The sequence below is a fragment of the Sylvia atricapilla genome, chromosome 13 (genome assembly GCF_009819655.1).
Source record: "Sylvia atricapilla isolate bSylAtr1 chromosome 13, bSylAtr1.pri, whole genome shotgun sequence".
NCBI classification, from domain to species: Eukaryota; Metazoa; Chordata; class Aves; order Passeriformes; family Sylviidae; genus Sylvia; species Sylvia atricapilla.
In genome coordinates this window covers 3,070,633-3,084,337 of record NC_089152.1, presented here as the reverse complement: position 1 = coordinate 3,084,337, position 13,705 = coordinate 3,070,633, and the positions used below count along the sequence as shown (strand labels likewise).

At 44.9% G+C, this 13,705-nt stretch overlaps 1 protein-coding gene across 1 annotated transcript in view; it reads left to right on the top strand.

The window, feature by feature from the left end:
• The window catches only part of LRRK1 (leucine rich repeat kinase 1), a 72,212-nt gene that overhangs the window by 22,149 nt on the left and 36,358 nt on the right, over window positions 1-13,705 (top strand). Inside the window, exons 5-12 of the mRNA XM_066328245.1 lie at window positions 517-696; window positions 1,305-1,453; window positions 6,060-6,286; window positions 6,766-6,893; window positions 7,032-7,195; window positions 7,889-8,026; window positions 10,754-10,866; window positions 11,972-12,048. Coding sequence (XP_066184342.1) covers window positions 517-696; window positions 1,305-1,453; window positions 6,060-6,286; window positions 6,766-6,893; window positions 7,032-7,195; window positions 7,889-8,026; window positions 10,754-10,866; window positions 11,972-12,048 — 1,176 coding nt within the window. The remainder of the gene's footprint in view (window positions 1-516; window positions 697-1,304; window positions 1,454-6,059; window positions 6,287-6,765; window positions 6,894-7,031; window positions 7,196-7,888; window positions 8,027-10,753; window positions 10,867-11,971; window positions 12,049-13,705) is intronic.

Here is a 13,705-nt window from a genome sequence, read left to right as displayed (position 1 = left end):
CAAAAACAAGCTAAAGCAATTCTTTTTTTGTTGACTGAAGCATTTATTTTTGTTTTATTTATCAAATAACATGAAAACTTGCCTGGTTTTCCCCATTCTTTGTATCCCCTCTCATGAACTTGCAAGAAGTGGCCAGTCTTGGGTGTTTGGATCTAATGTTTCTTTGGATCTGGATGCAAGGACAGTCCTGATCATCGCTGTTTGGGGTCAGATGTTTGTCTGCTGATGTTTTAGCAGAACTGCTGCTGCCTTATGAATGCAGAGGTCAGAGACAGATAAAAAATTTCACCCATTAGCTGGGTGGGTAAAGAAGAACAATTAAGCAAAGCTGAAAACTTTGTACCTGACGAGTTTAGCACCCTTCTGTGACACACTCCTGCAGTGTAACCTGTTCCTTTTGTCCTCAGGAGCTTCACCCTGCCCCAAACCCCACTGCACAGCCACTATCTGTGGGTATTCCTCTCACATCACAGCCCGGTACCCTCAACTAAGCCACATTTTGTGTGTTTTTGGTAGGTCCTAATACGTACCAGCAGCTCCTGAACTGGATGCTGGCCATAGCCTGCCAGCAGGGCCATTTGGACATTGTCAAGCTCCTGATCCGTGCCTACAGTGCTGACCCTGAGAGCTGTGCAGTCAGGAAGAACGAATTCCCCGTCCTCATCCGCCTGCCCCTCTACGCTGCCATCAAGGCAGGTGTGTATTTGCATGCTTCCACACTTTGCCCCTTTGCTGCCAGGTCTTCAAAGGAATGGCTGAGCTGTTCACACAGGGGATGGTATCTGTGCCTTGTCTGGAGTTTGGATTTCCAGCAGGATGAATTAAGATAAAATTGGCTCTGAGTCTTTTCGGCTCAGCCAGATTGGAGTCAGGGCCTTGGGAAGTTAGATAACTGTGAATGCTGAGAGGCTGAACTTTCCTCTATAAACTCCTTGGGAAAAGACCCTTTAAAACCAGAATCCTTGCAAGTGAAAGCATTATTGTTATGGACACTCTGGCACACATGCTTGATTTAGGCTGAGTAATTTACACTTCAAAGCACAGCTGTGTGTATAGTTTAATAAGATGGGGAAAAAAGAGAAGAAAGAGCCTGGGCCAGCACTTTTGCACAGTGTCTTTGCTGTCTCAGTTTGACCAAACTGAGTCCTGCCACTGGAGGAAACAGCCTTTACACAGTTCAGTTTCCTTTTTGAACACCCCCACAGTTTTTTTCAGAAGTGGTTATTTCCCAGGATTTCTGTTCAGCTCCTTGCTGGTTCATTTACATGAGGTGAAGGGAGCAAACAATCTGCTTTTCTCCAAAGGGAATGAAGATGTAGCCGTGTTTCTGTTGCGGAATGGAGCTTTCTTTTGTTCCTACATCCTGATGGACAGTCCTGAATCCAGCAAACACCTTCTGAGGAAGTATTTCATTGAGACAACCCCACTACCAGGTAGTGCTCCAGCAAAAACAGTAAGTAACCATTTATCTGCCTGAGGAGATGCTGTTTTAAAGGGGCATCACGTTAATAACTGATAATTGTCTTTGCATGACATGTAGCTGCTGCTTCTTCTCAACTCAGGGCCTTGTGGTTTGCTGCCCTTTTAGAAAGCCGTGAAAGTGGCTTTGATGCTGAATTACAGGGTGTAAAACATCAAGGCTTTTAATGACATGCTGTGCCAGACACTTCAGCACCTTCTGTGGGGCAATTTAAACACCATCGTGTGAGCCAGGCTGTGCTGGGCAGAGGAAACACCAACTTTGGGCTCAGAGTCTTCCAGAGAAGAAGCTGGGCTGCTTCTAGCACAGCTTTCCTCTGTGCCCCCAGGATCATCACTTCTTTGGGTTTTTGTTGTGCCCCCTGGTTGCAAGGTGATGCCACAAACTCTGTGGTGTCCCCAAGTGTTGGCATGGCACAGAGCTGAGCACGGGAACCCTTCTGTGTCAGACAGTTGAGGTAAAAATGGGCTTGGGTGGCTTTGTGTTAGCAAGGAGCATGAGCAAAGCAATGATCTGCTGAGTATCTTCCCTACTTGAGATCCTCAGCAGTAAAAAAAGGTGTCTCACACCGGTGTTGTTACTACTTCATAAGGAAACACACAGTGTTCTGTGTTATTTATACTGTTCTCCAGCAATTCAGATCCCTGAGCTTTCAATGCTTACAGTTGTAATCACGTCACAAAAATTCTGCAGTGAAAAGACATCCCTGGTCAATCCAGTTGAGTATCTGTCTGCTCAGCTTGTAGCTTTGCAGGCTGTTGCTTCTGCTTTGGTGTTAAGTGAAAATAAGGAGAGAGGTTTTAGTAGCTTTACAAACTTCTCCAATCTCTGTTTTCCTGGCAGAATCCTCTCACTGTGTTCCTGTTGGTACCCTGAGTGTTAGACCGCATAAGTGAGCTTGGCTTCTTTAGTTCAGTCAGTAGATTTAGAGCCTTCCCTGTGCTACTCTTAATTTTGTTGATAAACAAAAGGAGTCTGAGTTCTAGATGAGGATGAGAGTTGGTGAAATGTCTTTCAGAAGAAAAAAAAAAGAAATCCAACTGGATAATTCAGCTTGAATAAACTTGAGATAAATGTTTGAATCACAGGCAAGAGGTCTGTTTTCCATGAGAATTTGCTGGCAATATTTAACTTAGCTGCTGTAAAAGTGACTCAGCTTTGCTGTTGTCACACCCTGAGTGAAAAAGAGAGCAGTCTTCAGACATCAGCTAATTGCCAGAAGGGCCTGGTTTGAAAAGAAAGAAAAAGAAAAAAAAAGCAGAGGAAAAAACACAGAACCTTGACCTTGATTCTCCTAGTAGCTGTTTATTTTTAATATGTTTGCTTATTTAATGCTTTCTCTTTGAATTCATTTTGGCAGACTGGGACAGATTCAGGAGGATCTGTCCTAGTTTGTCTGCAGAGCTCAGATCTTTGGGAAGTGACACTCACACACCCTGATAACTTCTTAAAAAACAACTTTGTGGCAGCTGCAGACAAACTGCCTCGGCACTTTCTTCTTGTCTCTGAGGGCTCATCCTGAGATGGCTTTTGCACTGGGAGGAAGCAGAACTGGATTGTGTGGAGATTGGGATGTGTGTGGCAGCCAGCTGGATGTCAGAAAGTTCTCCACTTGGACAGGGAGGGCAAACCAGGCTCTGGTCATTTCAGAGTGAGCCCAGAACTTCAAAAGGCTTTGTCCCTTCTGTGCTATCTCTGAGTGGGAACACTTGAGCACAGCTGAGCTCCAATCGATTTCACAGTAGTGAATGCAGAGCTATGCATAAAATGTGCCTGAGAGCTGGTTTTGGCTGCCACACCTTCCAGACAGCCCTTGCACTGAGCAGAGCTGCCCTTTCTCAGGCAAGAGGAGTTACATCTCATTTTTCTAATACCTGATTCTCCTTTTTCTATTCTTTCCTGGCATAAATTTATACCCACAGCAAACCAGAGTTTTGCTAAAGAGAGGAAATGGTCTGTTTTTACAGGAACAGGTAACAAATGCCAAAGACAGCCTTTGCAGTGAAGTGGCTGGGCACAGATTCCAAACTTCAATAGATGTAGTCAGCAGGGAGATAAATGGACTTTCCAGTGTGTAAAGTGTGAGATATATTTAATTTTTCCATTACAGGCCAGAGAAGAGTTTTGTCTGCTGTATTTTCCCTGGGAGATATTTTACCAATAATTTTATATTCAAGCATACAAATGTATGTGCGTGGGGGGGAGATCCTCCTCTCATTTCTTTATCCTGGTAATCTCACTTACATCACCATCAGCACTGAGCTCTGCAGCAGTCCCACACAACATTCAGAGCAGGGTTGTTGATGGAGGGAGCAGATCCCTGTCCTCAGATTATCCCATCTGCAGCAGGAGCGAGGTTCTGATGGAGCACGTCACGTCATTTAGGAGAAATGCACAACAGCCTTTCTTAATCACCTTACCAGACAGCCTCAGATTTAAGTAAATATTTGTCATATTTATAGCTGATCCTTTGCCCAAGAGCAGCAGGGTTTCTTGCTCCTGCACAATTTCCAGTCCTTTGCCTCAGTGCATCTCCTGACATTGCTGCAGTAGATTTCAATTTAGTCTTCAGGGCTTGTATTGAGAAATTCTTCCTTTGGCAGGAGAGGGGAGTCTGCAGAGGTTTTCCTTGGCCTTCAGAGGAGCAGGGAGCTGCCTGCAGTCAGCCCTGAGCTAACATCCTCTGAACTCTGTCCCTGGTTTAGCACAGAGTTCACCACCAGCCCCAAACAGAAGAGGGTTGGGCTGAGCTCTGCGACTTTGGCATCACAGACCTTTGGCATCAGAGAAACAGCTTTTCTGGGAAAAAGCAGTGCAGATGATTAAGTATGGGTTGGGGAGTAAATCCCCTCTCTTTGTGGCACTGCTGTCAGGATTTCTTTCACTTAAGTAACATTTTCACTGCAGAGTCCTGAGCCAACCAACCCCCTAACCACTGATACCAGGTTACTGGTACCAGTTGAACTTTGTCCACTGTCTCTAAGTCAGAGGGATTTAGCAGTTCCTCCAGTTTGCAGAGACACTGACAGTCCTTTTCTGTGAATGGGAAGGAGGGCACTGATTGCTGGGGTTCAAAAAGCTGCCTTGGGTACAGGCAGCATCTACAGCAGGTGCTGGATTTTACAATCTTGTCTGTGGTTTGAGAAGTCATTGTCTGCATTCTACAGGTATCTCTTTATCACATTAAATACCCTGAGGCCGTGCCTCTGCATTTTTTTAGGGGAATGATACAGGGCAATCTAAATGCAAAATAAGGATGAGTTATCAGTCTGCAAAGAGGAGCATCACAGACACAAGGTTCTGCTTGCACCCCCTGAAAGAAGGCTGTAAGGTTGTATTATTACTGCATTGGTTGGTGCACACAAGGACAAGTACTTTTTTCCTAAGCCAGGGGATTTGTGGTACATATTACAGGTGAGAGAAAAGTTCAGAAAACTACTTGATGAATTTAAACCAAGAGTTTCTGAGCAGGAAGCTGTTAAATATGCAGACCTGGGAAATGTAGCAGTAAAGCAGGATGTGTTCAGTGTGAGGGTGAAAGCTTTGCAGTGCAGCTCCCACTGGATGCTGTGCACTTTGCAGTGCCAGTGGAGACTCTGCTTAGCTTGATTTCTTGTTGCTGCTGGCTTGCTGTGTTTTACAGGGGTGCCTTGTGGCATGGCAGTGGATGTAGCTTTAAACAAACAGCTGGAGCTCTCTGCCTTGGTTTCCTCAGTGGCACAATGGGCATAATATTTCCATTCATATTTGCAGGGCTGTCCTGAGGCATCACGAGTGGAGGTTTGAAAAGCACAGTGTCTACACTAAGCACAACTGCTGTCAATATCTAAAAAGTGCATCTGTTTGTACTTAACCCTTTGTTCCATTCTCCTAAATATTTGAACTGTCTGATCTACATGACCAGTTCTGAGTCTCAAATAAGCATTGGAGACAGGCCTTTGTTTCCCTTTTCTTTCTCTGCCTTCCTCAAATGCATTCCTTTTAATTCTAAATTTGGGGTTAAAAGCCTAAAGAGCTAAATACTGGGTATTGGAAAGCAAATTAAATTTGCTGTCGGGTTCTTGCTGCCTCCTGGTGGAGAATTAACAGTCATTCCGTTGAGGCTGGTTTTAGGATGAGTTATGTCAAAAACAAGTTTATGAAAACGTTCTGGGAATATAATTTTTAAAACGTGCATTTCAGGACAAGGAGTGGAATGCAACGAGGTGATCTTGAAAATGAAGCCTTGGGTTGTTTCCTTGCATTGATGGCCACTATGTGTTCACACTTTCTTCTGTCCAAGCTGGACCATGAATAATTTGGCTGGTGAAGAAGTCCAGGTCCCCTGCTTGAGCTTGCTCATGGTCTTTGGAGTGAAATCATGGAGCAGATATGGCAGGGCTGCTGATATCCAGGCATGATTTCATCTCTGAGTCAGTTTAATTCCTAGAAGCAGATTGGAAAGTGAGCAAAATGGGAAAGTGAGCAAAATGTTTATGGACTGTGCTCTGCTCTGCCAGATTCCCAGTGGTGTAGCACAGGCTGAGAGCAACTGGGATTTCACTCATGTGGTTTCCTCTTGTCTCTTTGACCCGTGCAGGCTTTGTGTGTGAACTGGTCAAACCTCAAACTGCCCTGGGTGGATCTGGACTGGCTGATCGATATCTCCTGTCAGATAACTGAGCTGGACCTCTCTGCCAACTGCCTGGTGTCCCTCCCATCCGTGATCCCATGGGGGCTGATAAACCTCCGGAGGCTGAGCCTGGCTGACAATCAGCTGACAGAGTTACCCAGTGTGCAGTCCTCTGATGAGATCATTTGTACGAGGTGGGTGCTCCACACAAAGCTGAGCCTGTGGGAGAGCAGCCTCAGGCTGGCCTTGAGAGACACTCTGCACATTGCAGGAGCTTCTGTCTGCTGCCAGGTGTAGCCTAGGATTTGCCCCTTTGCATTCTCAGTGTTCCCGAGTTTGTTGTCAGGACAGTTGTGGGGACTTTTATTCCTGTGTTGTCTCATGTGGCCTCTTTTTTTCTCCAGCTCTGGTGAGCCCCATTCCTCTAAGCTGCCTCACAGTGACATTTACTGGCTGATACCAATGATTTGATCTGCTGTCTGTCCAGACCTCCTCTCTCTGCTCCCTGGCAGGGTTAATTTTCTAATTAGGCTTTTATGCTTTGCTTTGTGAGGCTCGTTTCAGCTGCTTTCATTCAGAACTGAAGCTGTCCTGGTAAAACAGATGTCTGTGGCAACAGAAGGTTTTGCTGGTGTTCCACTGATGCCTGACTGAGATTGTTCTGTACTCACAGGTTACTTGAAGTCGATGTATCCAGCAACAGGCTCTCCACTCTCCCTACTGGATTCCTGCATCTTAAAAACCTTAAAAAACTCATCGCCTCCAAAAACTATATGGAGAAGTTATTTGACGAGGAAAACAGTACGTACAGTCCAGTGTTTGGCTTGCATGTCAAGGCTGAGCTGTAGGGAAGAACCCAAAAATGTTAAAGTAATGGCTTAAATACCTTAAAAACACTCAATGCTTATACCAAGGCCACAATTTTTTCATGTTTTCCAGCAACTAATTGGATTGGTTTAAGGAAGCTGCAGGAGCTTGACGTCTCTGACAACAGGTTGGTGGAACTTCCAACGGTTTTTCTATACTGCTTCAAGTCCCTAAACATACTGAATGTTTCCAGAAATCAGCTGAAAGTGTTTCCAGATCCCTGGGCCTGCCCCCTGGTAAGTTGAACTGCTCTGACAAAGTCAGAGGCTGAAAAAGCTGTTGAAACAATGCAAAAAAAAAAATTTACTGTGATGCTTTAAAAGCTGTTAGATGCTTAAAAGGCTGTTCTGTAGGAGTGCCCCTGCCAAGTTTGGTTTATGGGTTTCAGATCCAGTCTTTCTGAGGTTCCACCCTGTTCTCACCATGTTGATGGCATTGGTGGAAAAGTTGTAGAAATGTGTCTTACATGGATGTATTCATTTTATCTGTAGTTCCTGTGAGCAGAAGTATTTATTGTTAGGATCATTTTCCAAAACACCCAGCTTTCACTAGAGAGAACTTTCCCCAAACCCGTGGCAAACTAGGACATCTGTATTCACCCCCATCGCTGTGACTTCATTCCTCATTTTTACAGGGGAGCAGTATCCTTTGGGGAAGTTTATGGCTGAAAAGCAAATGTGGGGGTGGGTGATGTTCAAAATAATTTTTAGAATACGTTTTGCCCACCGAGAAATTCACCAGCAGTTGAGAGCATCTCCTAAGCAAACCCCATGTGCCTACATGACCAATTATTTATCTAGCTCAAGATATCTAAAGAGACCACCTAGAATTAATTTTTTTAAAGCTTTCAACTTGTGACAGCTGATCTACCACATTATTTAAAGAGGTGATTACTGCTCTGTAAGTGTGAGGCTTTTTCTGTTTTCCAGAAATGTTGTAAAGCATCTAGAAATGCACTGGAATTCCTACCTGATGCATTGACTGTGTTTTGGAAAAATCACCTGAGAGAACTGGATTTTTCTGAGAATTCACTGAAAGAAGTTCCATCAGGACTCTTTCAGCTTGAAGTAAGTGTCATTTCTTCATAGTTTTTGTATTATTTTTTCCCAATACTGACTCAGACCTCCACTGGCTGCCTGGTTAAGGCAGGAGCCCACGTGCTGATTGGAACTGCTGCAATTGCACAAAGCCCTTCAGCAGGCTGAATCACCTGAATCACCACATTCAGGCCCTCATCCAGTGAGATATATCTAGTTTCTGGCACAGGTCTTCTGAGAGCTCTCTGGATGTCTGTGGTTTGCAGAATTTAGGAGCACAGTTTGGAAGACAAGCCCTGCATTGTAGCTCCAAGCTCCAGTCATTGAAATATTGATGTACTCAAGTACACTCACAAATAGTTGTGCTTTTTCTTGAAAAAAAAAACGTTCTGTAATTAGGGTTAGTCTTTCTGTGCTGAAGATATCACGTTTGAATGCCCTAAACAGTGATGCTTGGGACTTCTGTAATCTTAAAGGTTTAAAGATTAAATAATTCTTTCCTGTGAACACCAAAGATCCATGGGTTTATGTCAAAATTCGTCAGAATTTCTGCTTTCACGTGGTATTGATGTGAAACCAAGCAGAACTTGGGGTTTCCTCCAAACCTCCCTGCAAGATTGTGAACATCAGGGTTGTGGAGGGAGAAACCAAGGTGCAGAAGCTCCATGCTTTTCCCTACTGCTCTCTGTGGGAAGGATGCAGAAGTGATGGTTCATATCCATGTCCTCAGCTTTCCTGGCTGTTGCCTTCTAAAGGAACCAAGCAAGCCATGTCTTAGTTCTCTAGACTAGTTTGCTTCTCCCTGGTTTGCTTCTCCTGAAGTCTCCTGCCCCCCTCTGGGTGGAATAATTCAGGTTAGACTCTGGTCAGCTTTTCCACATTGTGACCTGACCGAGGCACCTTAATCTGGATGCAGTCTCTTCACTCAGGTGTCATCTCACACCCCTTTGCACGCTGTGGCAGCAGCTTTGAAGGAAGTTTGTCTGCCACTGCCATCGTGTTCCTTCTGGAGGACCCCATTCTCACACTTCCAGGCAGCAAAAATGGAAAAATTATACAGAGAAGAGGCAAATTAAAAGGACTAGAGATCTGCAGAGTTTCAGTCATGAAGAAGCACAGCCAGCTGACAGTCACTAGTTTTCCTCCCATGCACAGAACCACTGGAGAGAAGCTCCCCAGGCTCTCAGCTCCCTGGAGAGTGGCTTTGGTCAGTGTTTGGGGGGACAAAGACACAATGACTGAAAAAGAACCCTCCAGTCAGACCCCACAGAACACAGTTTGTGCTGATTCTGGGACATGCAGCCTCCCTTTCCTCCCACCCCCTGCCCGAGGGTGTTTTGGGGGAGAAGTCTGAGGCATTGTCCCTGCACTTGGAGAGAGCCCCACACCAGGAGCCAGGGGCAGGCTGGGCTCTCCTTTCCAGGGGAACACGAGTCATGGTAAAAGCACTGGCTGTCAGGATTCAGTTTTCAGTTTTCCCTTTCCTTCAGTGGCTCACTCTGCAGTTTTGTTTTCACCTTCCCCAAATGCCAGCAAAGCCCAATTCTGCCCCTCTCCATCACTAGAGGGAGCATTTTGCACGATAATTCCCATTCCAGCCACTGCTGGTTGCCCATCGCTTATGTCACATGGACACCTCATATTTTTCCAATCTAAAAAAGGGGAGGAAGGCCAACAAACTGGCTTTGTGAGACACTGTTAATCCTGCTCGATGAAAAGGGGCATAAAACCTTTTGTATTAACATGGAGCACATAAAACATTTAACTCACTTGACGCTGAAGTCTCTGCTGGTAAAACATGATTTCCATGGGGTATAATTCATTAATATTGCTGTGCTTCTGGCAGGAGACAATTCAGCTGACATTCTGCTTTATCTCAGTTTTTTCATGGGGGGAGGGGGAACTTGCTGGATAAACCTGGTTGGAAACTCTACAGACAACACTGTTTTTCAGTGGAAAAATGGATTTTCAGCCAAATGAAAATGATCGTTTGAGCCTCAGTATTATTAAGGGCAGATGGAAGAGCATAAACTTTACAAATCTGATTGGGAACTGCTTTTTTTTAATATATTTCAGTTAAATTCAAAGGAGATCTTATGTTTAACTTGGTATTTCCAGCTGAGTCCTATCTGTGTGGTGTTAACTGTATTGTATCCATCAGCTTAACTTGTTTTTAAAATTCAGGTCTCTGCTAAGAGGGAAAAAAAAAAAAAAAAAAAAAAAGAGATGTGTAACTTGTATAAATGTTGGAAAGTGAATATAAATCCTGTCCATTTTAATAGAGATGTCATAAAAAAGCAATCAAAACCTTTCCTTGTGTGAAGTGGTTCATGCTTTGCACCCTGATTTTGTGCATGTACTGCAGGTGTAAGCCCACTCTGCCACCAGACACATACAGTTATTACATATATATATAACCCACACGTGGCATCCTGTGTTGGTAAATCAGACTGTTCTTTTCCGTTTGGAAAGGTTTCCTCACTGAAAAGTAAGATGTCTCCTTGCATGGGCTGTTTCCAAGTGCATCTGTCAGCAAGTGGAGCAATAATCTCCCTGGAGTGAGTGGTGCTGCTCCGTGCAGAACTTGCTGGGGACAGGGAGGAAATGTTTGCATGCTGGGCAGCACGGACAGGATGTTCTGATGAATAAGATGTACTTTCTTGTACTTTCTTGGTGTTTCTGTTATTTAATAGCCATGCTTAAAAAGCTCTTTCTGTGTGTTTGGTGCTCTCTAACTCCAGGCTGTTCCTCTCCTAGGCTTTGGTGTCCCTGAAGCTGCTGGGAAATCAGTTAGTTACGTTGCCTTCACAGGATAAGTGGAATTGCAAACAGCTTAAGTCGCTGGATCTTTCAAAAAATCAGCTTGGGAAGTAAGTGTTTCTTTCAAGTTTTGGCTAAGAAAACAAAAGCTGGAGGAATAACAGCAAACCCAATCCCTCGTGTAACACAAAGGGTGTCAGGAAAGAATTAATCACCTGCATAGAAGGCATTGATACCCACATACCATGTCCCCAAGTATATTGTGTGTCTTTGACAGTGATGAATTATCCTTTGCTGATCCTTTGGGCATTTAGCACACTGTATCATTTATTAAGTGGATAGATTATTGATAATGGCAGTTTAATTTCTGAGCATGTAGGAATTTCTTCAGCCCAGTGTGTGGTTCATCACTACAAACACAAGTTTGTGGGGAGCGTATCTTAACCATAAACCATCTGGCTGGACTGCAGTTATTAGTTAGTGTGGGAGTATTGTTTTGGAAAAAATGAAAAGTCTTTGTTTTTTAAATGGAAGTATAACCAGCTGCAAGTTCATAGAGAAGATTTCCAACCTAAAGGATTCTGTGATTCTAAGGCTGATGTTAATAAGGTCGTCCAATAAAAGAGTGACGTTTTTCTATTTAGGAATTCCAATAGGGATGTTTAATATAGAGAGTTAAAGGTCCTTTATCATCTCCAAAATTGCACTGAATTGTGTCATGCTGATATCTTCTCATTTGGGTGCCTGTCCAACACAGTTTTTGGAGTCCTTAGGAGCTTCTGTGTCAGTTGCAAAAGACAAATTACCACTTTTTGAATGTCCCAGTGCATTTCCAGAGTCGTGCTGGTGGGTCCCAGACTCCATGGGGAGGGCAGGCAGTGGCAGCAGGTCGGTTCTCCAGCGCTTCTGGTGAAACTCCTTCAATTTGCTGTTTGACAACCACTTAACCCTGACACCCATAAAACCAGGGGTCAAGTGCTCCTGCCCTGGGAGCTGGGAGCGCTGCCTTGAGGAGCTCTGTTGATTTGCCAGGAGAAAACCACTGGGCTGGACAAATGTTGGAGTCTGATTGCACAGTGGATTTCAATCCCATCTCTCCAGAGCAGGTGGGATCTTGTGGGAGCTGTGAGCTGGGTCAAGCTCTTTCTTCCCTCTGTAGCTCAGCACCTTTCCAAGCTCTTTTCCCCACGAGTCTCTGTTTTGTCTGGCCCACAGGAGCGATGAGGGATTTAAAACAAAGAAGATCCCCTTTTTCACCATGAAGAACAGGGTGCGTGGTGGCCCCGAGGCAGGTAAGGCACACAGGGAGTGCTGGCACTGCCAGGTGAGCTGGGAAGCAGCAGGAATCTGCAGTTTGGCTGCAGGGATAGCAGAGTAAATTCCTCTGCAATTTAAAGTGCAAATGCATTTCTTTAAGAGGAAATACGTTCAGATCAAATGTTTCTAAAGAAATGATGCAGCCGGTTGGTACCACCAATATAGAAAGATGATGTGAAACATGTTTCTTTTGCTCTTCCATGAAGGTTATGCCTTTTAGCCAAAGTACTAAGTGGTATGTTGAAAGGAAATTAACCCATAATTATCCCTGTGGCTCTGGGGATGATTTCTGTTGCTGACTTTGTAAAAGACACATTTTCCCCTGCCTCTGATTTGCACCCTCAGTTTGGGGCAGAGCACATGGAATCCCAGAGAGAACAAAGGGATATCAGAAGATATTGCTCTGCTTCCTGCTCTCTGTGGGATTCATCTGCATTTCTTTTGTTTGTTGTTTTATTTTAAAGCACTTGGGGAGTTTTCTCATTCTGGCTGCCTGCAGAATGCCTGGCTCAAAACATTCCCTGCCAGTCAGAGAGTGGGATAAGAGCCGGCGTCGTCCTGACGCACATCCCTCGGCTGCTGGTGGGAGGAAGAGGCCCTCCAGCAGCAAATCCTTCCCTCAGTCCCCCTGAAAACTGTGCCTGAGGTGAAATTGCTAAATGTACCATGTACAGCCATAGCTGTAGGTTAGAGCTGGAGATCCTCACCTCCAGCTGGCTCCTCTGAGAGGCAGAGGCTCTACCTGGACCTCCGGGCAGGGCTGGTCCTGCCTCGTTTTCCTCTCCATGGAAGTGGGGGCTGCTGTGCTGAGTAAGGTGTGTGTGTCCCCCCAGGGGGAGAAGAGGTTGGTCTGTGCTGCTTCACAAGCAGGAAATGGAAGTAGAAATGTTGTGACATTGCTGGAATACGGAAGAACTGGACAAGGGGTCTGAACCTTGTGAGTCTGTGGAGTCTGACATATCCTCGGAGCTTCGCTGTGAAGTGTGACAGCAGCATTTCCCAAAGGGGAGAGAAGGGCAGGAGCAGCAGGCAAAGGCAGCTAAAACCAGCTCTAAAAGGGAATTGCTGTCCTAATGGAAATCTCTACATGCTGCAAACCCAGCATAACCCCCTGCAGAAAGCAGAAGATGGGCTCTGCATCAGTAACACTTGAACAGCCGTGGCACCTTGCGCCCTGGAGCAACCTGGAGCTGCCTCAGGTGGCCTCAGGTAGCAGGGGGACACAGAGCCCACCTGGCTGGTGGCACGGATGAGCAGCCACAGAGACAGAGCAAAGCCAGCTCATCCTTTTCTCTCTGTTCCTCTGCCAAGTATAGCTTGGTGAGACGAGAGAACGTGGCCAAGAATTTAAACATCAAGAGAAAACAGAAGCTGGAGTACATAAGCTGCTCACAGAAGTCTCCTGGTGAGGTGGGGGTGGACAGGTTTTCATATGACTTACCAACAAAGCTGTTTACTTAAGTCTAGATTATTTAAAGAGAATAATTCATGGATGCTCACTCTACTTGATTGATAAGTCTCAGAATAACTTCTTGCACACGCATATGTGGTGTTGGTAGCGTTTATTCATCCAAAAATACATTTTCAAGATGGGATTTGTTTTAATTTTTTCAACAGTTCTTTAAAAGAAAA